At 52.0% G+C, this 23,785-nt stretch overlaps 8 protein-coding genes across 8 annotated transcripts; 5 read left to right on the top strand and 3 right to left on the bottom strand.

Annotated features, from left to right (window-relative positions):
• Positions 1-135: 135 nt before the first annotated feature.
• Positions 136-5,148, top strand: BD324DRAFT_149350 (hypothetical protein). Its single transcript, XM_022012020.1, has 6 exons — positions 136-970; positions 1,026-2,834; positions 2,887-3,215; positions 3,267-3,399; positions 3,437-3,477; positions 3,536-5,148. The coding sequence occupies exons 1-6, from the start codon at positions 211-213 to the stop codon at positions 4,913-4,915; spliced, it is 4,452 nt and encodes a 1,483-aa protein (XP_021868681.1). The 5' UTR covers positions 136-210; the 3' UTR covers positions 4,916-5,148.
• BD324DRAFT_610040 (electron transporter) lies at positions 5,111-7,564 on the bottom strand (the record flags this gene model as incomplete). Its single annotated transcript, XM_022014183.1, has 4 exons — positions 5,111-5,137; positions 5,188-5,399; positions 5,462-7,331; positions 7,370-7,564. The coding sequence occupies 4 exons, from the start codon at positions 7,562-7,564 to the stop codon at positions 5,111-5,113; spliced, it is 2,304 nt and encodes a 767-aa protein (XP_021868680.1).
• A 292-nt stretch (positions 7,565-7,856) lies between these two features.
• BD324DRAFT_635793 (hypothetical protein) lies at positions 7,857-10,547 on the bottom strand. The gene is made up of 19 exons (XM_022016842.1): positions 10,073-10,547; positions 9,900-10,030; positions 9,722-9,836; positions 9,622-9,668; positions 9,539-9,583; positions 9,478-9,490; positions 9,344-9,358; positions 9,196-9,296; positions 8,976-9,140; positions 8,887-8,931; positions 8,817-8,837; positions 8,718-8,779; positions 8,651-8,662; positions 8,502-8,605; positions 8,442-8,451; positions 8,300-8,396; positions 8,229-8,252; positions 8,145-8,176; positions 7,857-8,088 (listed from the first exon to the last, which is right to left on the bottom strand). The coding sequence occupies exons 1-19, from the start codon at positions 10,113-10,115 to the stop codon at positions 8,046-8,048; spliced, it is 1,125 nt and encodes a 374-aa protein (XP_021868679.1). The 5' UTR covers positions 10,116-10,547; the 3' UTR covers positions 7,857-8,045.
• Positions 10,548-13,532, top strand: BD324DRAFT_635787 (hypothetical protein). The gene is made up of 10 exons (XM_022016841.1): positions 10,548-10,824; positions 11,050-11,180; positions 11,234-11,301; positions 11,351-11,446; positions 11,485-11,955; positions 12,005-12,173; positions 12,211-12,361; positions 12,413-12,522; positions 12,562-12,722; positions 12,771-13,532. Exons 1-10 carry the CDS (start codon positions 10,743-10,745, stop codon positions 13,246-13,248), a joined length of 1,917 nt encoding a protein of 638 aa, XP_021868678.1. The 5' UTR covers positions 10,548-10,742; the 3' UTR covers positions 13,249-13,532.
• A 137-nt stretch (positions 13,533-13,669) lies between these two features.
• Positions 13,670-15,630, top strand: BD324DRAFT_635770 (hypothetical protein). Its single transcript, XM_022016840.1, has 11 exons — positions 13,670-14,071; positions 14,142-14,158; positions 14,224-14,230; positions 14,291-14,342; positions 14,401-14,413; positions 14,493-14,501; positions 14,552-14,625; positions 14,685-14,771; positions 14,826-14,974; positions 15,031-15,242; positions 15,303-15,630. Exons 1-11 carry the CDS (start codon positions 13,970-13,972, stop codon positions 15,589-15,591), a joined length of 1,011 nt encoding a protein of 336 aa, XP_021868677.1. The 5' UTR covers positions 13,670-13,969; the 3' UTR covers positions 15,592-15,630.
• A 148-nt stretch (positions 15,631-15,778) lies between these two features.
• On the top strand, positions 15,779-17,651 carry BD324DRAFT_657772 (putative alpha-L-fucosidase; the record flags this gene model as incomplete). The annotated part of the gene is made up of 8 exons (XM_022018871.1): positions 15,779-15,974; positions 16,037-16,102; positions 16,153-16,363; positions 16,422-16,558; positions 16,613-16,783; positions 16,851-16,930; positions 16,992-17,087; positions 17,125-17,651. The coding sequence occupies exons 1-8, from the start codon at positions 15,865-15,867 to the stop codon at positions 17,649-17,651; spliced, it is 1,398 nt and encodes a 465-aa protein (XP_021868676.1). The 5' UTR covers positions 15,779-15,864.
• Positions 17,652-17,705: 54 nt separating this feature from the next.
• BD324DRAFT_653189 (major facilitator superfamily domain-containing protein) lies at positions 17,706-22,688 on the bottom strand (the record flags this gene model as incomplete). Its single annotated transcript, XM_022018625.1, has 12 exons — positions 17,706-17,980; positions 18,052-18,308; positions 18,370-18,713; positions 18,752-18,822; positions 18,865-19,019; positions 19,060-19,306; positions 19,368-20,100; positions 21,053-21,077; positions 21,129-21,341; positions 21,399-21,541; positions 21,581-22,403; positions 22,462-22,688. The coding sequence occupies 12 exons, from the start codon at positions 22,686-22,688 to the stop codon at positions 17,706-17,708; spliced, it is 3,513 nt and encodes a 1,170-aa protein (XP_021868675.1).
• BD324DRAFT_635748 (hypothetical protein) lies at positions 22,462-23,737 on the top strand (the record flags this gene model as incomplete). The annotated part of the gene is made up of 3 exons (XM_022016839.1): positions 22,462-22,868; positions 22,923-23,544; positions 23,607-23,737. Coding segments are annotated over exons 1-2 (602 nt in total), but the record flags the coding sequence as incomplete, so codon positions are not given.
• Between the last annotated feature and the right edge of the window lie 48 nt (positions 23,738-23,785).

Here is a 23,785-nt window from a genome sequence, read left to right as displayed (position 1 = left end):
TATCTAGTCAAGTATATGAAATTTCCGGAGGACCATCCATCAGTATGGGTCATTGAGGGTCATTCATTTGACTCTTACACCCTCTTCAACATGGTCGTCCAGATGGGAGGGTCTCGCAGGGCAAGTTGAGCCAGGGTATACCCCGCGAATCCAGGCTGACATGTTCTCCGCCAGATCACCTCGTATGATGCTTGGCCTCATGTCGCCACCATGTTTGGGTTTCCAATCTTTCGCGAGACGCCTCAGGGACCTCGCTCGACACCCGATATAGGTCATCAATTGCGGAGGATGTTCACGTCGTATCTTGGAGGTTTGGAGGCTCTTTGGGACAAGACCAAAGCTGCCGATAGTCTAATGAGCATGGATCAGTCAATTCCAGATGAGCAAGCTCGAGGGAATGCTTCAGTCTCGCCGTCCCAATATCGCCAGCAGCTCTCAGTCAATCCCCCGGTCATGACCTTGGCACCGAGCTCATCTGGCAATGGGTCTGCTCCACCTATCCCATCCTCGTCGGCCGCCCAGAAAAGTCCAGGCAGACCGCGAGAGTCCTCGAAAGCGAACCTCAAAACCCAGGCTCGACCATCATCACCATCTCAGCCTTTCATCGCCGTCAATGCCAATCGACAGTCCGTAGCTGTATTGAGTCAGACGAATAGCCATACTGCATCCGCGGCTCAACCATCGTTATCGTCTCAAGGCTCCTCACAGCCTTCGCGGCCCGTCTCAGCCGCCCCTGCGCACTCGCAACCATATGAGCCGCCGATTATCCAGACATTTGAAGATCTGGTCAAGTCGAAACAATTGCCTTTACCGGAACTTAATGCCAAAGTGCATGTACCTTCGATGCCCAGCGATCTCGCGTGCTATGCATGGCGAGCGCACGAACTCAGGCTCGAGATACGGAAGATGACTGTGAACCAGCCGAGGCGAAATCTGTCAAAGGATGAGCTGTCATTCTGGAGCAAGTTGTGTAAGTGGATACCGGCGCGAAAAGTAACCCAGCTAATCTACGATGCCACTTCCAGTGATGATCCTCAAACGCAATCCTACCATAAGCATTCCGAAACCCTCTGATCTCCTAGGAACCAGTGTCAATGCTGCACGTCAACTGTCGTCTGAAACTCATCTGGCAAGCTTGGCTGTCGTCGAGTCAGTTCGAAATGGCTCAGCACCAGCCACGAACCCAGCGACAGCCCCTCTAGCATCGGTAAGCCAGCCTACCACGAGCCAAGCGGCAGCTGGATCGAGTTCCGTCAAGAAGCGCGGCAGACCATCGAAGCACAGCTCAATAGAAGCGAGCGGTCAGGTAGAATTGTCTCAAGCTGGTCCCTCAATCCCAGGCCGTAGACCGGTTGGCCGACCGCCCAAGCTCGATGCCAATGGCAATAGGATCAATAGATGCAAAGGGCGCAAATCGAATGTAGGGTCCCAGAACACCGGCGCGGATGTGACGGGGACGACTGAGGTCATCGAACAGGCGACTGCTGCTGCAGTCCCTGTATCTGACAGAGGCTCTGGCCTTCCAGCTTTGACTCAAGCAGGAGATCTCTTACGCCATTTACAAGCTCGACAGCAAGGGACATCTACTTTGACCCCGCCATCTGATGGCTTGCCTACTTCTATCAACCCCGCGCTGCTGCGTCGAGTCTCGCAGGCTCCTGCCGCGCCGGTGACGGGCGATGTGGAGCCATCAACGTTCGCATCTGTCACTGCTACAGAGATTCAGGACTCAGCATCCCAGAGCCAGCCGAACGATAAGCCTGCCGCCGGCAAAGTCAAGAATCCCAAACGGGTGGAGGCAGCCAATCGACGATGGTCGAAACAGAAAGCAGAGACGATCGCCAATAGTGCTCAGACTCCAAGCCCTACGACTAATGGTCAGGCGATGCCTGGCGCGGCAGCCATCCCCTCCCAAGCTGTCGGCACACCGCAATCTTCGCGTAAATCGACGTCGAAAGCTCTCCTTCTCAGTAGTCAGAGTCCACGAAAGATTGTGAATCTTTCTGGATCAAGAATCAGTCGAGCGAGGATGCGGTTATCGGATGCCGCTACGCCGGTCAAAGTCATTGGAATGAAGCGAGTCTTGAAGGGAACGCCTAAGGCTGGTCCCTCACAATTCGAGGCAAGGATCGCGCCGGAAACTCTCGCCGCTGCGATGGCAAATGCTGAGGCTAACTCTCGGTCGACCGCATCTGTATCGAAAAGTTTTGCATTGGTCACGCCTCTGTCCGCTGCTGAGAAGGGCAAAACACCCATCAGTAGCGCTTCTCAACCCGCGGAATCTCCAACTCGTATAAGCAGTGTTCCGGCGCTGGCCTCGCTCCCCAATTCCGTTTCCAGACTCGTCAAGAGGCGCCCGGAGCTCATCGTCGAGGTCCCGATCCGCCGTCCAGATGGAAAGGTCAAGGAAAGTACGCCGATTTCCGGACCTCCTGCATCCCGAGCCTCCAAGCCAAGGTCGTCTGGCGTGGCGAGAGACCTAAAAAGACTCTCCTTTCCCTTCGCTACCCCAAAGTCTCGCGATGGCTCTCCTAGACTTCGCTCACAGCGTTCTATGAGCGCTCTGACGTCTTCTCCTCGCACGAGACGACTAGCATCTGTTCATCGTCCTTCGCCGCTCGGCCGGAAAGTCTCGGTACCAAAGATCGCCAAGCAGGTCCGCAGAGCGATGTCGATCCAGTACATCCCCTCGAAAGCCAAGTCCAGGCCAGTCGTCAATCTGATTTCATCCCAGAGCCCAGACACACTGCGACGAGGTCCTATCGATCGAGCGAAAGTCGTCATTCCTATTGGACGCGGTCGTCGCAAATCGCTCATCCGACGGGGCGTCTATGGTATGTGTGGCTAGAGATATCTTGATGTAATAGCATGCTCACAGAACGTCAGATGCTTTCCGGGACGACGACTCTGAGGACGAAACTGTGAGACGATCTTCTCATCCTCATCTGCGACCCATGAAGCCTTTGCCGCGCTCAATTGCCCGTTCTACTCGACCCAGAGATCCCGAAGTCATCCCTGTTCGATTCCTCTATCGACATGATCCGGCCATGGTGGAGCCGCTCAAGTCTATCCTTTCTGAGGAGAGTCTGCTTCATCGTGCTCGACCGCATCCTTGCTATTGGCAAGGTTGTGATAGTGTGCTGGCTAATGAAAACCTGCTCGAAAAGCATTTCAATCACCGGGACCATTTGCGTCAGGATGTGATGAGAGCGGGGGTGAGTCGCCGTGACTTTGCATGCTGTGTCAGTGCTGACGAAGCTTGCCAGATGTGGGGTCGAGATTTCTTCTGGCGATGCCACTGGAAGGGATGTGAAGAGCCTTGCTTCGTATCGAGGGATCATTTGTGGCAACACATCAAGGCTAGACATATCTCACGGAATCTGAAATGTCCTTGGAAGGGTGAGGGTTGCGTTCTCGTGCCGTTACTAAATCCCAGGTTGCGACATTGCTGTGCCGAGCGTCTCGCAGCTCAACAGGGTGAGTGATCGATATACTTGAGAGTACATACTGCTATGCTAAACCTACTCGCTCCTAGCATGTCCAGCGTCATCACGAGGATGAACTTGAAAACGTCAATCCGCTTGCGGATTTATCCAAGCCGGCACCTCTGAAACCATCCTCGCCAATCGATCACATCTTACCCGAGATCGCTTACACCGATCAGTTGACCACCTCACCTGTCCTTGGCACCGTCTATCCCACAATGTTCCGACGAGAGTGGGCCAGAGCCAAAGTCGCAGCCAATTGCTTTGCAGGCGAGAATCCAGTCATGCACGTCGAACACCCGCCGCACATGTTGGAGAGGATCGACGTCGACTCGGACTCGGAACCTGAATCAGACGAAAGCGACGCGCTGCTGGATGCTGGTGCTGTACGAGTAGAGCGATTGGCCGATCGAGGTTGGTCGAGGCAGACTAGACGGTTCATCTGTGTCGTTGAGTTGCCAACGAAGAAGCCGTGGCTCGTACGGCCAGAGCAGGCGTTCGCGGAGTATTCAGTTGACGGAGACGGGTCAGTTGTCGACGTGGACGCAGATGATAGTGGGATCGAACTCACTGCCGAAGAAGCAGCTTGGATCCATGGAGACAGAGACGGTGACGGACAAGTTCAAGTGATCGACGAATTGGAGGTGGAAGTGGGAGGCACGAACGCCGTTGCTGGACCTTCGAGATTGCCCATTGATCCCGATACCATGACGGATGAAGAAGCCCGAGCTATCGCGGCTCAGATGGAAGATGAGATGAGACATTGGAACTCGGCTGCAGTTGCGGATGACGAGGCGGACGAGCAGGAGTTGCTGGATGCGCTGGAGGCCGCAGAGGCTGCTGAAGCTGTCATGGGGGAGGAGGTTTTGAACATGATGGACACAATAGAGGCGACCGGCGATTCAACATTGGTATCTGTCAACGCACTCGTCGACACTGATGATTCGATGGAGACGAGCGCTGCGGATGTGAGGACTGAAGAGACTGTACAGCCGCTCGGGGTGACTACATCTCTAGTGGCTGAGAATCTGAGCGAGCCAGTCGAGGCATCAGGTATCAACATGGATGCCTTTGTGGCCGAGGAGCCCGACACTGCCGCTCAAGACGTGCCCGAAGACTTGCAGGGCAACGAGATTGGACAGACAATATCCAGTGCTTCCACTCCTGTGGAGACTATCGCGGTGGAAGAAATCGTCGTCTCGACCAGTGTCGATGCTGTCGACGACGACGAGCCTCCGTTTGAGCTGCCTTCGGAAGGCATGGAAACCGCGGAGGAGACGACGGCCATCACACGGACTCGCATCCTGGTGAACGAGGGGGAACCCGCCTTGCCCGACTCGTCGATGGATTCCATTGGTATCGATGAAGTGGATAAGGAGCCTGCTATGCGCAGTCTGGAAAGAGTGTCAGCGACCACGATCATTGCGTAGTCCAGCATATAGCCTTTGTTGCATCCGATTCGCGGCACTTCATGCAAATCTCAGCCTAGTCATGCACTGCCTACAAGGACGAACATTGACTGCATACAGCGCCGAGTCAGGCATCATATTGAAGAAGAGAAAAAGACAATCATGTGCGTCTATGCTAATGCAAATCATGCTAATACACCGGGAAGACCTCCAAACTTAGCTCCACACATCCGTCATCAGACGCTACGAGTATCGTCAGCTCACGCTCTAACCATGACTTTGGCCGTACTCACATTTCTATCCTTGAGCAATTTAAACTCCTTTACTCCTTCTACTTGAGCGCTGCCGCCCTTTGCTTCGCCCAGCATGATCTTCAACTCTTCCTCGACGCTCTTTTGCATACTCTTTGCGTCTCCACAGATGTAGATGTAAGCCCGTTTATCCAATATCAACTTGGCAAGATCAGCCCGAAGGTCATGTATCAAATCTTGAACATAGACTTTGCCTAAACATGGGCGGGCGTGCGTCAACAAGGGCCTACATCGGGTAACCTCTCTAACGACTCACTACCATCTGGCTTCTTCATCTCTCTTGAGAAAGCAACATGGATGTTGAATTTGCCGTCCAGCTCCTCGGCATATTGGGGCCATTCTTCCGCGTATAGGTAATCCTCGTGTTCTCTTCGACATCCATAAAACAAATGTATCGGGGCCCAATCTTTCAATGCATCGGGACCATTCTTCTCCTTTGCTTTCCGTGCAAGGGCTACACGTTCTTGAATGAAGCCTCTGAATGGAGCCACTCCGGTTCCCGGTCCGATCATGATCACTGGGACTTTCGGAGACGTCGGAAGTCTGAACGTCGATCGTCGGACGTGGATGGGCACTTTGTATACGTTCTCTTTGATGTAATGACCTCTCGGACCTCCGAGTTTGTATTTGGGCATCTTGGCCAATGACACGGCCGAGGGTGACTCTCCACCTAGCGTCCCAACACCGTTGGATAAGCTGTGATCTTCAACCGGAGTATTTGTACCGCTGCTGGCTATTCTGACGTTGAGGATAAAGTTGGTGGATAAACCAAAGACCCATCGCGGCATGCGTTTATGAGCAAATGAGGGTGTGGTTTGGTACTTCAAGACGACGGCAGTGACATGGATTGACGAAGGGTATAGCTTGGATGATGAGGAGATGGAGTAGTACCGTGGTCCCAAACGAGGCACGAGTGAGACGATCCGGTCGAACGGAATAGGCCAAACCGTCGAGTTGAAGGGCGCTTCGCCGTCTACTTCGTCACCAACAGCAGCCTGAAGCACTTCACCAAGCTTGAGAGCTGGACCATCGATCTCATCCGCATAGATCTCCTTGCTGGATCCCCAGCGTGTCAAACGATCTCTCGCTTGGTCCGTAGGAGCGTATCTCGCTAGAAACGCTATGGTCTGACGAGAGGCGATGGCGGAAATGTCGAGATAGTGACGGAAAATGGCTTCATAAGTCGCTGGCGTGGGGAAAGGAACTTTCGCGAGGGCGGGGTCAAGTGATTCAATACTGACGATGGCGTGGCGATGATCTTCTCCAGCAAGACCGAGGACAGACAAGAATCGATCAACCTCTTTGTCCGGATTGGAAGGCCAGACGCCAACGTGATCGCCATGTTGATAGCTCATTCCAGATCCAGTGATGTCAAATTCGATATGGACACAGTTTCGATCCCCGCCTACGGCAAAGAGTTCCTTTGAGGTGAGTACTGGGGCAGGGAAAGGATTCTTGGAATCGTACGATCCGATAGGCGTATTCGACCCACTTGCGGAAGCGATCAAAGCTCGAGGTGATAATTCTCCATGATAGACCTTGTCGGCGGGATGAGCATTGACTTCAGTGACTGAGAAATCGGGGACATCTCCTGCACCTCCTTCTTCGACACCCATGGTCGATGAGAAAGATTCCCACATGCCGTCTTTCCAAGCGAGATAATCCTCTTCCATCGACTTGTCATCGTCTCCTTCTCCACGTTCTCCCACTCGCTTGGCTCCAAGCTCAGTCAGACGGCTGTCCAACTTTCGAGCGATCTCATTATAATAGGCGTATGTCCTGTTGCCCAGACCGAAGATCACATAGTGTAGATTCTCAAGCGTGCTTCCTCCTTTACTAAATTCCACCGAAGGATCCATGATGAATTCCATGAATGCGGCAGAGTTGTCCGTCGGTTCACCTTCTCCGTACGTGGCCATGACGAAGAACAAGACATTCGACTCAGGAACCTGATCTAGAATGTTGAACTCGTATTCCTCTGGATCGCTGACGAGGGATGAGATGCCAAATCGTGATTTGGCTTCTTTGGCCAGTCGAAGAGCGTATTCTTCAGCTGTACCCGTTTGAGACCCATAGAACATGACACAACGTTTGCCCTGGCAGCAGATGGAGTCAAATTCAACAATCTTTGATGGATGCCAAAAAAAGAGGCTAGGTCACTCACTGCTCGATCCATCTTTTGAACAAAATCTCTCGGATCGCCATGATCGACCGATGGTTTAACTGAGCCATTGCTGTGGGTCTTGCTAGCGACGGCTTCGCGTAGTTTACCTCCGATGAATGGTAAGGAGTCTCTGAACCACCATAACAATGGCAAAGCAAGAGTTAAGATGATCAACGTCAGATCGTAACTGCCCATGATGAGTGATCGTGGCTCAAACCAAGCGAGGCGGCAAGAGCTGCAAGGTCAAGCAAGAATGCAGCGCACAGTGGTCGTCAACAAGGATTTTATCGCCGCAAAATCGTCCCAGTCGTCCAATGCACCGTCGTACGATGCTACCGATAGGACCCTCGCCCCGACTGTCGAATGATCTTTTTGTTGTCAATGCTGATGATGATAGAATGGCGGCCGAAGAGGAGAGAAAAAAAAACGGGCATAAAAGTCAAAATCGCGATTCCCACGTGGCTCATGAATAGCCCCAAAGAAAGTGTCAAATCATATAGCTTATGCAATGGACGGATGGTCTATCAGCGAGCCCTCCTCCCCTCCTCGGCCTTGTCTATCCAGGACCACTCTCCGACGCGCTAGACGTCCTTCAAATATGCGTCTGAGCCCGGATCTGAGCGAGGTGCGAATGAATTCAGTGGTGGCGCATCTTCGGCCGAGGCTCGACAATAACTCACTGCTCCCCTTTGTCTTTACGTCTGATAACCTTGACTCGGCTAAGAGGAGGAGTCAGCAAGCTGTATCTGAAGTGTCTGATGTCAAAAGCTCCTACCTATGTATATCGATATATTGGTCCGTTTCGTCCTGTGGGAGAATGCGATTAGCCCTGCGTCTCGTGACGGTGAAGACGACTTGCTATGATCTCTCGTCCGATGAGTTCCTGACAGAGCGTCAGCTCACTCGCGAACAGTGTTTTTATATACTCACTTCCACGACATCCTCAAGTGTCACAACTCCCACGGCGCCGGTATCCTTACCCGGTGTCTCGGATACTAACAGGATATGACTGCGACCCGCTTGGAAACTGGATGCTGTGAGAACGGTCTAGAGTCGGACAGTATAAGCTCACTATGCCATTGCTGAGGGTGTGACGATCAGCGATGATACCAGCAATGATGCCAGTACTCACCTTCCAGGAGCGGCAGATCCGGTGGACACTGCGGTAATGGCTGTGTGACGAGTGCAGAGGCCGGTTTGAGGTCCGATGAATCGTATCCAACAAGCGCGCGAAGGCTGAACAGAGTGAGCCATGATGTAGATACATCACACTGAACTTACGTCAAGCAGCCGCTGTCTCGAAGCGTCAGTATATGTACGAACTATGTCTATAAGTATGTACGCTCACATAAACGCGCCAGGCGAGCTTGGCTCATAGATTGGTATTCTGCTGTATCCCTTCCGCAGGATCTGAAGGATTCAGCACTCGTAATGATCAGTCATTTACTTCGGAGATGATCTCGTCATCCTGCATGAAATTGTCAGCCTTGAAGCGTTGCAAAATACGCGGCACTTGCCATTATCTTCTCAGCAGAAAGGGCAAACACATCTTCGAACGGCGTCTATTCGGAAGATTCAGCATACGAGGATCCACGAAAATGCCTACCATGATTTCCTCCACAGTCTTGCCAGAGAACTCCAGGACACTGCCGAGTAGGGAGACTTCGTCCTCTCCAAGTTTGTCCTCGACACCGAGAGAGACGAATGTCTTGAGCTCGGCTTTGCGGTATGTGATGCTTTCTTCAGCTGCACCTAGAAATCTGTCCAGTAGCTGCATCGGGCAGTTGGTTCAGCCGTTCTTTCGCAGTTCTAGCGAGGAGACATACCATGCCTATCGGCTTCGCGATGGGATACATCAGTATCACGAGGATCCTGACGGCTGGAGCGAAGGTCGCCCCGATGGCTAGACCGTAGCGGTTGCATATTGCTTTGGTAATTTAGTGGATGGCTGCGGAGAGGTGGTGTTCGGCTCACATTGAGGCAGGATTCTGGCGAGTTCAGTCTTCAGTATTGAGGGTCTCACTTGCAGTGATACTCACTCTGCATGAATCAGAGGGTAGAAATAGCGTCAGCGCCAAACGACACGCTCCTCAAGAAGCTCAGCATACCTCCGAAGATCAGCTGAGGAGGTTACATCAGCTAATGTCGGCGACAGCAAGGGCAACTTACCTCCAAGGCTGTACTTCCGAGCACTGCAATCAGACCACCACCGACCTAGTCGCGTGAGCCCGGCCCTTGCTGAAGCCACGTACCAGTGAATCGATAAAAATCGGCAACGAGGTATTGACGAGAGTGTTTCCTGTGACTGGTGAGCTTGTCGTGACCCCCCAAAGAGCGGACGCTGTCACTAACCCAGGAGCAGCACGACCAGAATGGTATGTCTACCTGTCCTGAGTAGTCGCAAGACCTTGGGTGCTTGCAACTTCTCGTCATCCGTCCCTGCTTGTTGAAGCACTTGGAGATTGACCTGGAGGAGGGTAAATGAGCATTGTTTAAGGAGATGTGAGGGACAATGAGGCCTTGAACTCACCGTATCCAGGCCCATGAGCCCGAGAGTGAGTCCACTGAACACTCCTCCCAATAAGACCAGCACCACAATGACCAGAATGTACCACAGGAACCTTGGATCCTCAGGCGATACATGCACGTGCTTCTCCGCCTCTTAAAGCAAGTCAGTGAATTGCAAGACCCATACCCGCTTACTTTTCGAAGCAATATTCACTATACCATTGGTGAGTAGATCCATTGCGAGTCTCTCGTTTGAGCTATGGATCTACCACAATTTAGCGTGCTCAAGATGCTATCAAAAGGTCAGATTGCGATTTATTATAATTGACAGCCTTGAAACCACTAGATCTCCCTTCGTGTGAGGCACGTGGTCGCCGATCAGCCCGGCTGTGGCCGATTTTGTTTTCGCGGATCGTGGCTTGAAACAGGCCCTCACAGGTGCAGCATATGGCAAGGTACTGGTATATCATGATAGTGAGGCAGGGCCAGAGATCATGTCACTAGTGTTGCAGCCTCCAACCCCGACTCATAGCTCAGTATCCATCGGTTGATAGCAGACTCTCGATATCCTTGTTCTCCATAGCCCGCGGGTGCGTTTATTTATCTAAACCCCCCGCTAAGCAGTGTTCCAGCAATTCTATGACAATGCACCATGAGGCAAAAAGGAAAATACGTCATCATCCAACAATGAGAGAGAGAGAGAGTGCGACTGTTGGCCATCGTCATCATCCATCCATTCACCCGCCTCTCTCCCCCCTTTACCGAGTCAACTCTCTGTCTCTCTCTCTCAACCAATTGACCTCGTCTATATTCCTACTACTGCATCCATCTGCCAAACACCAAGTTCAGACCCACTTCAACCACTATGAAGTTCTCCAAGGCGGTGTTGTACACCGTCCTGGCATTCGGGTTAGGTGCAGACGCAAAATTGTTCGGAAAGGACAAACGTGAGTCTCTTTGGTTTGATTGTGGGACCGGTGTCAGAGAGTCACAATAATGGATGGCTATCACGTCGGGGACTATGGAATGATCGTATTGCATGAGCCGATCTCGAGAAGGACAGTACGCTGACCATTTGCTTTCCATTCCTTCAACCCTCGCAACCACATTCCTTGCCTGTACCTTCCGTTTCTTTCGAACATTCGCCTCTTGACTCCTCTGGCGCTCAACAGCCATCTACGAAGATTGGTCACTCCAAGAATCTCTCGATTTCCTCAAAGCTCAAGGCGCAAAGATTCGTGACTCGAAAGACCTCCAAAAGGTTCAGGCTCAAGTGGCAGAATATGCCGATGCAGCTGCTGTCGTGAGTGCTGAGCGTTCAAGGTTGGATGACGTGGCGCTGATCAAAACCGCCAGTGGGGAGCCCGGGGAGCCGGAGCGGGACAAGCCTACTTCGAGGCTGGTTCTAATGCTGCCATGGATGCGTGCGTAGACTTCCATCGATCATCCGCCGCCTTGCTGACGTGAGACTAGGTGGTCCGAGAGCCAATTGAGAGAATGGCTCCTTGAAAAGGGTGTCGTATCTCCTTCTTCGACCCGAGAGCAGCTCCTTGTTCTTGCCAAGCAAAAGTGAGCTATCAGATAGCACTCCAACTCACATACGACAGGGCGTCTGCCGTATCCACTGCCATTTACGGTCACCCCACCGACCAAGCCGCTTCCTCGATCTCGTCAGCTTACCAAGCTGCAGCTTCTCAAGCTACTTGGGCCACCAACCAAGCCTCCAAGAAGTTTGACGATGCCAAAGACTACATATTCTCTACTTGGGATGACAACCAGCTCCGAACCTGGCTCGAGGAACACAACGTCATCTCTACTCCTGCTCCCACTGGCCGAGCTGCTCTCCTCAACAATGTCCGAGTAGCTTACCTCAAGGCTACTGACCCGATCTATGAAGCTTGGTCTACTAGCTCCATTCATGACTGGCTCGTTGCACACGGGATTGTTCACCCAGAGCCTACCGCTCGAGACAAGCTTCTCGAACTCATGCGAAACAACTACTTTGACGCAAAGGACACTGCTTACTCGACCTGGAAGGAGAGCGACATGCGAGACTGGCTCATCTCAGAGGGTGTCATGTGAGTTCTCGATCGATCGAGCCTGTATCTCGAGCTCACACTTCTGCAGCAAGAGTGAAGCCGCCACCTTGAAGAAGGAGAAATACGAAAAGCTCCTCGATGAACACTATACTCGTGCCAAATCCACGGTCTGGGGAGGTTGGTACGACTCAGAGATGCGAGCTTGGCTCGTCGACCATGGTATCGTCAAGTCTGACTTCCAGGCCAAGCGAGAGGAGGTGGGCCACAACTGTAGTATCAATGCTCACTCCTCAGCTCGTCGACCTCATGTCAAAGAACTACAAGGATGCTACATCTGCACCTTACCTCGCCTGGCCTGATGCCCGTCTCCGAGCTCAGCTCAGATCCTACGGTATCGACGACACCAAGTTCTCTTCCCGACCCTCGTTGATCCACGAAGTCCGAAGTGAGTGTGGAGATCCCTCCCCTCTTTGTGGCTACTTGCTGATGTGCGCAGTTCACTACGTTCAGGCTTCGAACAAGGTTGAGCAGATCCTCGCATCCATCCGAGAGACCCTCTCCAGCGGCATCGAGTTCGCGGAAGACAAACTCTCTAAGGTTCTTGAGGTGAGTATTGCAGTACCCGGGTCCGGCTTATGTGTTCAGCTTCTCACTTCGCCCAAATGGAGTCTTGAGGAGAAGTTTGAGCACGCCAAATCTTCCGTTTCGTCTGCAATGGTCGCTGCAAGCAGCTCTGCCATCTCATACGCCGAATGGGCAGGTGCCAGTGCTACCTCTGCCGCGTCGGTCGCCTCAGTCAGCGGACAGTGAGTAAAATGGGTTAGAGTGAAAAACACCACTCACCTCTTCAACAGGTCTTACGCCTCTAGCGCGTCTGCCTCCGCCATTTCGGCTGCTTCCTCCATCTCCAAGTCGCTCTACTCTGCTGCGTCGTCCGCTTCCAGTCTCGCCTCGAAGTCTGCCAACGACCCATCGTTGAGCAGTGCCGCTTCCGCCGCTAGCAAATCGGCCCACTCTGCCGCGTCTTACGCTTCGTCCTCTGCTTCATCGCTCGCTTCGTCCCTCTCCTCCGCCGCTTCCGTGACTGCTCACTCTGGCTCCCTCTCCGCTTCTTCCCTTTCCAAATCCTTGTCGAGCTCTGCCCACTCGGCGGCATCGCGAGCCTCGTCCTCGGCTTCGAGTGCTCTCAGCAGCTTGTCAAGCTCTTACTCTGTGGCCAGCAAGATGGCATCGGCCAGTATCTCCCGAGCCAGCGTCAGCGCCAGCTCATACTCCAAGAAGCTCGCTGCGGAAAGTGCTGCTGCGAGCAAGAGAGCAAAGAAGGAATTGTAAGCGAGTGATTGAGAGACAAAGGATAGAAGAGAGAGAAATTCGAGTAGAGCGTGAGGAAGAAGGATTGCACGGCGGTGGATGAGGAAGAAGGACAGACAGACCGGCGCGAATTAACTCGAGGGGTTAACCTTACACCTCTTCCATTCTCCGAACCACTGTAGATTAAAAATTCACCCCAACCAGCCAGCCCATCCACTGGAAACCTTACAAAACGACAGAACCTTACTTGACGATGTTTCTATACTTTCGATTCTGAGAGACAATGATGCATCACAATGTCTACGTCGTTGCAGGTTGCATATGCTGTATCGCAAGATGGAGGTAAAGAGATAGGTTTCCAGCACGTAGACGTCCAATGTTTTCTGCATACCACCACCCACCACGATCGATTCCAAGCCCAAAAACGACTGACGTCACCGTGGTGAACTTTTTTTTCTGGCGCCGCGGGGATCCGCGGAATCGATTCATCACCATTTCAGTCTCATTCAGCGGCCAAGGAAGACCGGTCACCTCTCTCTCAAGGGGTGGGCAGAGGAGGCGCAATCATCCTCATCGCTCTTGTCTCTAGGCCAAGCAAGACCATCGAACAACGTTGTGGAGCAGACGGGGGGCTTCCCTCCTATATAATCGCTGGGTTGAAATCAACTTGAATCATCATCACTCGCCCACTCATCTCGACCATACCGCGCCCCCAAGGCTCCAGGTCTTCCTAACAACCATCATGTCCCCTCATGTCATTATTGACAAGTACAATCTTGTCATTTCGCTGCTCATCACGATCGCATGGCAATTGTCAGGATTCGCCATAGCTTGGACTTTCAAGGTGGGTCTATTCTGTGTTTGGATCGGAAGGGTCTGAAGCGTAGCATGTGCTAATTCTCCATGGTAATCAGTTCGACAAGATCACCGAGTGAGATTCTCATTCTTCTGAACGATGAGAGGGACGTTGACTGACTCGATTGCCCCGCTCCCCAGTTTTACAGTGAGCGAAGGCTTTCCATCCCGGGAAGAGCATGCACAGTTTAAACTGACCATTGTGTAGGGAGGATCTAACTTTTTCATCTTGGCGTTGATCACGTTGACCACGGGAGGAAGTGAGTACCGGCCCAGGTCCCGATGCCCAAGAATATCTAACTGACATCACGCGTCCAGCTTACTATGCCAGGTTAGTCGTGGCACAGGCTTGAGATTCCCTTGAATCGTGGACGCTGACCCGTTTGCTTCTTTACTTCTCTTCTGCTCAGAAACATTGTGTGAGTATGGCTCGCCTGCTGTTGAACTCGCCTCTAACCTTTTGAACCAGTGCCTCCGTGCTCATGATGGTTTGGGCAGCCAGACTGGCCGGTTTCCTTCTCTTCAGGGTTCTCAAAACGGGCAGTGAGTGGCATTCGCCCGAGGCGCATCCCTCCCAGTACATTACTGAGTTTTTATGCCAGGTGATACACGCTTCGACGATATCCGAAGCCACTTCTTCAAGTTTGCAGGTTTCTGGACTGGTCAGATCCTCTGGGTCTGGGTGGTGTGTGCGTAAACGTTGTCCTCTCTCCCCCTGAGCAACGGCACTGACCCCAAACCAGCCCTTCCCGTGGTCGTCCTCAATTCACCAGCTGTATCTGATCTCGCGAAAGGAGGTTCCAATCCCAAATTTGGTACAGGGGCAGATATAGCAGGTATCATCATCTTCGCCATCGGTCTTTTCTGGGAAGCCACCGCCGATATCCAAAAGGTCCGTTCAGGCTTGGCCTAAACATGTTGTTCAAAGATTGACACCTCTGTCTTTAGTGGCTGTACAAATCGTCCAACCCGCCCAAGGGCAAACCATGTACAAAGGGGCTGTGGTACTACTCTCGTCATCCGCCTTACTTTGGAGAGATCACGCTTCACTGGGGTCTATGGGCGCTCTGTATCAGTCCGACACTGTATGGCAATGTTTCCGAGGGTGGCAGACGAGCGCAATACGCATCAATCACCTCGCCTCTATTTACCATCCTCCTGTGAGCAACAAGTTTCCACTATATTGACTGGCATCGTTGACCATGGTGCTTGATTCGCAGTCTCATGTTCCTCTCTGGCCTGCCCACTGCTGAGAAACCCGCCGCGAAGAAATACTACCTCCACTCTCACGAGCTCACAGACGGACACGTTCAGGTGAAATCCGATTCGTGGGACAAGTACAAACACTACTTATCCAAAACTTCCATCTTATTCCCTGTTCCGCCGAAACTGTATCGACCATTACCAGAGTTTGTCAAGCGATACATCTTCCTCGACTTGCCAATGTACAAGTTCAATGAGCGAGAAGGCAGGGAAGCGCTAGAAGAGGAGAGGAGAGATAGTGCATAGAAATAGAAATAGGAGGAATGCATTCTTTGAATCATCAAACTGCCGTCCGAAGCATAAGCTCTGACACACATCGGTCTAGCCCAGCTGATCCATGCGCGGCCCCACACCTGAAACCCGGTGCTTCGGGGTATCTGTAGATAATAACCCGATATCCACAATCATTCGCATATATCCGGATTCCACGGATATGCAAAACCTTAGTAGATTTCGATAAGATGCTGACTGTGTCGCGTACACCACCTGCGACGTCCGTTTCAACCACATCCAAAGACAATGGCGCATATCTGGGCGACGAAGCGAGCTCCGAACTATGAGCAGTTTGCTCAACGTCCGGTCCCAGAATGGTTCAAGGATTCCAAGCTGGGTATCTTTGTTCATTGGGGGTGAGTTGTCACGTCACTCACTACGTTGTGCATGTCGTAAGGGACTGATCGTTTGGTGTCAGAGCCTATTCTGTGCCTGCATTTGCAGAGCTCTCTGGGGCTCTAGGACATATTGACGAGGAGATTCTGTGAGTCGGTGACGTCGAACTCGTCCACTGACTACTACGAATTTTGACAGGCACGAGCGAAATCCATATGCCGAATGGTACTTCAACACCATCCGATTTCCCGATAACGCAGCGTCAAAGTATCATCAAGAGAACTTTGGCGGCGCACCGTACGATGATCTACTAGATCAATGGTCAGCCAAGCAGTTCAATGCAGATGAGATGATCAAGTTGTTCGCGAGAGCAGGAGCTAGGTATGTCGTCCCGGTGTCCAAGCACCATGTGAGTGATAGAGGGTCCCGCGAAAGGAGGCAGGAGTTGACGCTGTGGATTTGAATAGGACGGTATCACCTTATGGGATGCACCTGAGACGAAAGGTCGTAATACCGTCAAGAGGGGACCTAAACGGGATATCATTGAAGAATTTGCGAAAGCCGCCGAGAGTCACCATATCAAATTTGGAGTTTACTACTCGACGTGAGTCTTACTTGATCTTCCCACCTTTGGATCTGTACATGACACTCCCCATAGCGGCATCGACTGGCACAAGTGGCCGACGGCTCAACCGTGGCATAAAGGTCATTACGATAAACCCGGTCTCGACGCGGTCGAATACAATGAATACGCCTGGAAACAATGTGCCGATTTAATTGAGCGGTACAAGCCTGATGTTTTATGGGGGGATATAAATTGGCCAGAAGCGTGAGCCTACCCATGTAGCCTCGGTTTAGGTACTTCAAAGAGCTTTATGCTGAAACGTGAGACCTAGGGGCGTGGCGCCGGGTCCGTACAGCGTTGAGGAATTGCTCAAAAAGCTGTACGGAGCGAATCCCGAAGCAGTCATCAATGGTGAGCTTTTGGACAGGGTCCTAGATCGGGGACTTTGGTCTGATGGATGACCGCCTATCAGATCGATACGGGGATACCCACTGGGACTTTGTGACGGTTGAGTACGGTCTTGGTGAAAAGCCAAAGGATTCGCAGATGTGGCAGTCCACTCGAGGAAGTGAGCTCTCCACCATCTCTCTTACGCTCTTCCAGAGAATCTTTGGGGCTGATGGCAAACTTTCCCCCTGGCCTCCCCTCAGTCGGATTCTCATTCGGATATAACAAGCTCGAGACGGAAGCTCAATACATGTCTGGAGTTCAAGCGATTCAGCTCCTGGTCGACGTCAGCTCTCAAGGTGGAAACTTGTTACTGAATGTGGGGCCTGACGAAGCGGGCAACATCCCATCTTTGCAGCTCAAATGCCTCGATTACATGGCAAAGTACATGGATGTCAACGCAGATGCCATTCATGACTCTGATCCGGTCGGTGAAAATATCGCTAGACCGTCAGGGAAGGAAGATGCGGAAGATGGGTTCGTGAGGTGGACCAGGAAGGGTTCTAGACTATTTGCATTCGTCCGAGGGGACGAGGGCATTCTCGATTTAGAGAAGGGCAAGGTAGATCTAGAATCAGCCAAGCTCCTCACTGGAGAACGCCTCAGTCTGAAGGACGGTAAAGTCATGATCAAAGAAATCCCTACGGATCTGCACCCAATCTGTATCGAATTTGCGTTGTACTAGTCGTCATCGATTGCATGTACAACACGATAAAACATTACACACAACCACATGCCCTCAATTGACCTGCGCGCCATCTGACCTATACCGATTCGGTAAACTCCAGTCATACACCTCTACAGCGTAGGAATCATTCTCCACCCATATCTTGTCACGTTCTGTTCCACCCCGGATACACTCCTCCATGGCCGTCTCGACGAGTCTTGCTCCTCGCCAAAATTCAGACAATTTGATAATGGCCCGTTTGATCGTATCGATTTGAGCGTGCGCAATGGCCTCGAGCATCGTACTGCCATCTTGGTCCAAAGGTCCTTCTTTGGATCGATTGAGCTCTGGTGCAGTGATGTCAGTGATCAATGCGCGAGAGACAGAAAAGAGCCTGAGCCTTTGTCGCCTCGCTCACCTGCCATGATGACGGTGCCTGCTGTGAAGAGCGGTTGACCAAGAAATGGTTGAACATAGTATATAGCTGGATCGATCAAATCGCAGAAGGTGAGATAGTCGACGATCAACTTGGCTCCGGAGATACTGAGCTTGTCGAGTTGGGCTGGACCCGTCATTTCGGCAGAGGCCATGGAACTACTACAGAGAATCACGTAGATCCAAGTATGGAGATGGAAGAACATGGCACCGTTACCCATCCGATGGTGGTATCGAAGGCTAGCGAGGCCGAGAGAGTGAGCACGACTCCATGTCCTAAGAAGCGATAGTGGTGGCTCACTTTTCACCCGTCCATTGCATGTCTGGCGGTAGATCCTGATATAATCTCAAGATGGACGCTCTTTCCACCCTCAGCCTGTCCATGAATTCTGGTTCGCGAAGTTTGAGTTCCTCCGAATTGAGCATGTTGATGAGCGGACCGAAAGCCTTGAACATGTGAAAGACGTGAGTCAGTGGAGATTGACCGACATCGGCATGCGTAGGGAGTTGTTGAGTGATGGATTTCGGTCGGATAGACGTAGATCGACCGACGCCGATGGACACGGTGTAGTCGAGAAGGAGGACAGACCAAAAGCAGAGACGATTAAGTCGGACAGTCTCGGTGTCTTCGTTGTCTGGATCATTCTGAAATGTTCAGATCCAGTATGACTGGCGAGACTCACCAAATGTAGACCCAAGTCTATCGCCATTCTCGTAGCATCTCCAGCGAGCATCCACTGTCCACTCACGGAGTCTGACTCTATTTAGCACCGCGCACAGGATACCCAGAACTCACCGGCACAGCTAGCCAAGAGCACGAACCCAATGACGGTTTCTCTCAATGGGATTTTCATAACGCTACCGATCATCGACGTGGCACGGTCAAAGTAGACATCGCCATTCGAGATGGCTTTGGTATTGAACAGTGACAAGCGAGGGTCATCCGAGAATCTGTGACAGATTCAGTTTCACATTGGCTTCACAGACTCACCTCGCGGCCATCGCTGCTACGCAGCATAAGAGGAAGCTTGGAGCTGGATCCCGATCGATGGCCAATGTCAGCTCATGACAATCTATACAAGGGTACTGGGTCCCCAAATGACTGGCGAATGTCGATACAAGATTTTTGAGCAAGTCCGGGTCGAATTGACTTGAACCACTGTAACTTGAAGTAGTGGCTGGGGATTGAATATTCTGATTTGGCTGTAAAACCACTTTGATAGGTATCGCGAGCGTGCCTTGAGGCATTCGTCAATCTGGGCGAGCGAGAGCAACTCCAATGGGGTTTACCCAACTCACCTGGTACGAAGGCTGTCCGTCCATGTGGTCTCCTATACTTTATACGCATGACACCCGTCTTTCTTGCCACCTCGACTCCACGAGACGATTCCGCCAATCCATCAATCATGACCTGGACGTGAAGATCACTCCTCTCGGCTTGGAGTAAACTTTGAAGGAAAGCATCGGTATCGGATAATGAGAGACCTAATGAAGGTAAATCTTTCCGAGGCGATTGGCCCGGTGTAGGGACGATCCAATCACGCCACTGTTGATCGAATTGATCGAGGTCGATGGGCTGATGTTGAAAGTGGGGAGGAATGGCACTGATAGGAGGAGGAGGAGGGGGAGGGGGAGCAGGGGTAGGGCCAGAAGGCACGCGAGTGAGAGCATGATCGTGGCTCGTGCTCGTGGTCGGAGGGGGGGCAATGCCCGGAGACGTGGCGCGCATATGGGTGGACCGATTCCAATCCGTCATGAGAGATGTCTCAGCTTGGCCCAAAGACGACCTTGAAGGTCCCGCTTCATTGAAACCTGTTGACCTAGGCGGCGCGGTTGTCGTCTCCGCAGTCCCAGGTGGACCATCCATAGAATTCCTAGCGGACGGTAACGAGTCATTTCGTTTGATATACCCTGGTCTGAAACGTGCTGTCCTCCCATCTTCTTCTGGCCAGATACATTCCCAACCGCGTTTAGCACAATTGTCACAGGCTCCAGGGGGTAAAGAGCCGCACTTTGCTTTACGAGATCGGCACTGGAAGCGCAGCAGAGTGAATCAGTCAGTTCAAATACGATGGACTCTGTCTTCTGTAGATGCCGCCGACCCGGGGTCGTCTGATCGGACCCACCTTTAGACATGAGATCTTTGACCTTGAAAACTTTTGACGGATAGGTCCACTGTGTGGGTTCGCTGAACCGGATGGATCTGGTGATGATGATGATGATGATGGTGATTGAGATTGGGAAAGGGTCTCCATGACGTCGCCAGACATCCCTTTCCCGTTGATCCGATACGATTAGATTAGTACGGATGTGTGTCTCTGTGTGTGTGTCCTGAGAATAATGAGATGCGGTTGAGTCCTTTGTGTCTCATCCGGAGATCTGATGGGTCAGATCGATAAGATACTAACCTGCCATATTTCCGAGATCTCTCTTTTTTTCTTTTTCTTTTTCGATTTTGTTTCTAGAGACCTGGTTAATAAAATTAGACTGGGGGGGATTGGCCACGAGGGAAGGGATGAGCGGCGCGTGACCCGCGCGGGGGGGGGGGGGGGACATCCTTTCCGGAAATAAAATAATCATCAAAGAGATTCGGCTAAGTGACCGATTCAAACGTGTCCAGTGGCGCATCCTCGGTAGGTTGATGGAGGATAACACGACGCTGCAAAGGAGCGAAACGTCCACGACTCTTTCCCAAGCGTGTGGGTCAGACGATGAATGGTCCGAAAATGTTTCTCCCCCGAAATGGATCAAGATGCCTATACACACACAACACACACAGAGAGAGAAAAGAGACATCTTATAGAAATCTACACTGTCACCATTGCTATGCTACACTCTCAAACCCTTCGGTCTCGGGACCAACCACCACAACACGAGAGAGAAGCCCATGAAAGCAATGACGAGCGGCTGTAAGATCCACACACCGTGCTGAAGCGAGCAAGGTCAGGTTTTTCCCCTTCTGTGAGAGATAGTGAAAGACTCACCTTGTTGGCTATACCTCCCGTGATGCTATTCTCGATGTCAGCAGTGGACAAAGAAGACCCCATGTTGTCGACTCACAATGGCATCATGGCGCTGCCCGCTTGACCTAACGATGCGATCCAACCTATACTACCAGCTTGAAGCTCGCCTGGCAAAACCTCAATGACGACCATCATGACGACGGGGTACATTGGTCCGAGGACTACACCGATGAGGGAGAAGAACACGCCATTGGCTACGAGATTTGGAATCGTCCAGACCATGATCTCTAGGGCGATGGCGAGGATGGTACTGTACGTAGAGTCAGGGCCATGCCTAGCCGGTAATGCAGGCATCTACTCTACTCACTAGACATAAATGGCGTTGTGCTTGCCTATCCATCCAGTAACGGGTATCAAGATGACTCGACCCAGGGTCAAGCCAGCAAAGTAGCCCGTGGTAACGTATCCGGCATTATCGTTGCCTCCGCGCTGGCTCAACAGGAATTCAGTCTGGACAGGTCAGCAAGAGCTTTGAGCCGCGGTATTCACGATCCATCCGCCCAACGTGACCTCCACCCCAACATAGATACAGATGTAAAATGCCATGTAATGGACAGCAGGTGTCGTCATGATCCGCTTCATCTTGCCACTACTGCCACCTCTCTGTTTGGATTCCTTAGCAGAGGTGGAGTCGGGCGTGGGGAGGTGGGCCGAGACATCACCCGTGGGTCTCGCTTTGAGCTCGACATCAGACTCGATCTCCGCGGAAGTACCACCGGACTGAGCGACCGTTTCTGTGCCGACTGCCAAGGGATCTTTCCGCCTTCCGACGACCTGGTCTTCTGTTCTTAAGCGGAAGACTAGCACCAGCGAGGTGACCGTCAACGCTGCCATGCCCAGTGAGACCCAGAAGTATAGGTAGACCTGACTCTGGAAACGCTTGACAAACTCTGTCGATACCAAGGGTGAGATGGTAGCTCCTAGACCGTAGAAAGCGTGAAGGAGGAACATTTTCGTATTTGCATTGTCCAATCTCGACACTAGCGAGTTGCATTGTGCGTCCTGGAGACCAAGACCGAATCCGTTGATCACGTAGGCCACTACGAACAAAGGGTATGGTCCACCTGTTGCCATGAGGATATAGGCGACACCTTGCATGGCTGAACCGAACGGAGCGACGATCCCGAATCCGAATCGGTCTGTGAGAAAGACATTCGATATACCACTCGTCATGAATCCTGTAAAGTTTCCGATCCAGATGATGGAGATGACAAGGTAGTTGACGTTGTAGTAGTCTTGAAGTGAGGGGAGGAGTGGTCCTTGACTTGCGTCGTTCCATCCAGCGAGAATCATGACCCAGAAGAGTGTGGCTCTGGAAAAAAGAGATCAGCAAAAGGTGTGTGAGAGACCGACACATGATAATGATTCACAACATGCAATTGGCCATGAACGGTGATGGTAACGGCAGGACCTTGCGTAGACGCTTGAAGACGAGTGACCTGGTATGCGGGTCATGTTCGGTCGCAATGATCAACGATGGTCCTGAAGCTGTATGCGCTTCGATGGGAGCAGAGGAAGGCATTTCGAGCTGGGAAGGTGAGGGGAGTGGAGGATCACTCGGGCTACCTATCGGCGTATCCTTTTCTATTGATGGCATGCTGAGGGGAGAGATGATGTGTTGAGATGAGATGAGAAGGAATGTGGTTCCAAGATGTTAATTTGGATGGCGAGCCTCAAGATGATGATGTATACCCTTTGCCGATGGAATTCTCAGCTCTTCTCCCATATATACCTTCTTCCACACTACCGCCTTCCAGCAGTACGATCCTGATTGGGTCTTCTCAAGTCAGCGAGAAGAGTTGGAGAAGCCCCGATGGACTCGTCTACTCACTCCGTCTTTTCCACAGTTTATCCGAAAGCCAAGAGAAGAAAGATGCCCCGAGAGAATCTGATTGGAAATCTGAGGGCGCGCTTCTTTTTTTCAGGTGCGGAATGCGCGGAAGATCGCTTCAGGTCAGCTCGAGGTGGTTTGGTCGATTGGACTATTGGCTGACTGGCTGGCTCACTCGCTCGCTCGTACTGCCTACCATTTCACTCATACCACACGAGTGTGTTCCAGCGTCTTGGCTCTTACTTTGGCCCCTTTCGAACATACAATGCTCAAGAGGATGCCTAGTCGCAAAACCCGAGATCTTTTTGAACCCCGACTCCACTCTGGATAAACTCTGGATAAATACTGTGCCAGCCTCGAAATCGGAATTGACCGAGAATCCAGACGCAGACGCCCAGTCCAAGAGGCTGCATGACTTACGGGCACTATGGACGGACACGTTGGACTCTGGCATTATGACTAGGTGAAGCTCACAGAGGATTCGTGCCCTGAGGAATCTGTTCGTCTATCAGGCTGCAATGCTTCCTCGCCCAGCTTGAACAGTGAAGGTTGGAGCAACACCACCCTACAAGGGACGTGTCATCTCACTGGAGCATGGTATGAGGTGCCATTGCCGGTGCTACTGGATATATGCATACGGCCTCAGCTACTCGCCGTCCAAGGTCACTGATGACCTGTACTCACCACAAAAGATGTCTCTCACGCGTCACGCGAATGAACGCGTTCAACGGTGGCCATATCCACTACGCACTGATCGCCATTTGCCATGTGTTGACATGTTGATGATGTGTATGTGTGTGTGTGTGTGTGTGTGTGTGTGTGTGTGTGTGTGTGTGTGTGTGTGTGTGTGTGTGTGTGTGTGT

The sequence above is a fragment of the Kockovaella imperatae genome (genome assembly GCF_002102565.1).
Source record: "Kockovaella imperatae strain NRRL Y-17943 chromosome Unknown BD324scaffold_14, whole genome shotgun sequence".
Taxonomy (NCBI): domain Eukaryota; kingdom Fungi; phylum Basidiomycota; class Tremellomycetes; order Tremellales; family Cuniculitremaceae; genus Kockovaella; species Kockovaella imperatae.
Note: the sequence above shows the minus strand (reverse complement) of the source record. Positions and strands in the feature narration are given on the sequence as shown.

Coding starts and splice junctions, on each gene's coding strand:
- BD324DRAFT_149350 (XM_022012020.1), top strand. CDS start 211: ATGTTTGGGTTTCCAATCTTTCGCGAGACGCCTCAGGGACCTCGCTCG. Junction 971..1,025: donor GTCATTCTGGAGCAAGTTGT/GTAAGTGGATAC, acceptor TGCCACTTCCAG/TGATGATCCTCAAACGCAAT. Junction 3,400..3,436: donor TCTGAAATGTCCTTGGAAGG/GTGAGGGTTGCG, acceptor ACTAAATCCCAG/GTTGCGACATTGCTGTGCCG.
- BD324DRAFT_635793 (XM_022016842.1), bottom strand. CDS start 10,115: ATGGATCTACTCACCAATGGTATAGTGAATATTGCTTCGAAAA. Junction 9,584..9,621: donor CGATTTTTATCGATTCACTG/GTACGTGGCTTC, acceptor TCACGCGACTAG/GTCGGTGGTGGTCTGATTGC. Junction 8,089..8,144: donor CAATATATCGATATACATAG/GTAGGAGCTTTT, acceptor TCCTCCTCTTAG/CCGAGTCAAGGTTATCAGAC.
- BD324DRAFT_635787 (XM_022016841.1), top strand. CDS start 10,743: ATGAAGTTCTCCAAGGCGGTGTTGTACACCGTCCTGGCATTCGGGTTA. Junction 12,174..12,210: donor TCCAGGCCAAGCGAGAGGAG/GTGGGCCACAAC, acceptor CTCACTCCTCAG/CTCGTCGACCTCATGTCAAA. Junction 12,523..12,561: donor AACTCTCTAAGGTTCTTGAG/GTGAGTATTGCA, acceptor TTATGTGTTCAG/CTTCTCACTTCGCCCAAATG.
- BD324DRAFT_635770 (XM_022016840.1), top strand. CDS start 13,970: ATGTCCCCTCATGTCATTATTGACAAGTACAATCTTGTCATTTCGCTG. Junction 14,626..14,684: donor CAGGGTTCTCAAAACGGGCA/GTGAGTGGCATT, acceptor TTTTTATGCCAG/GTGATACACGCTTCGACGAT. Junction 14,772..14,825: donor CCTCTGGGTCTGGGTGGTGT/GTGCGTAAACGT, acceptor ACCCCAAACCAG/CCCTTCCCGTGGTCGTCCTC.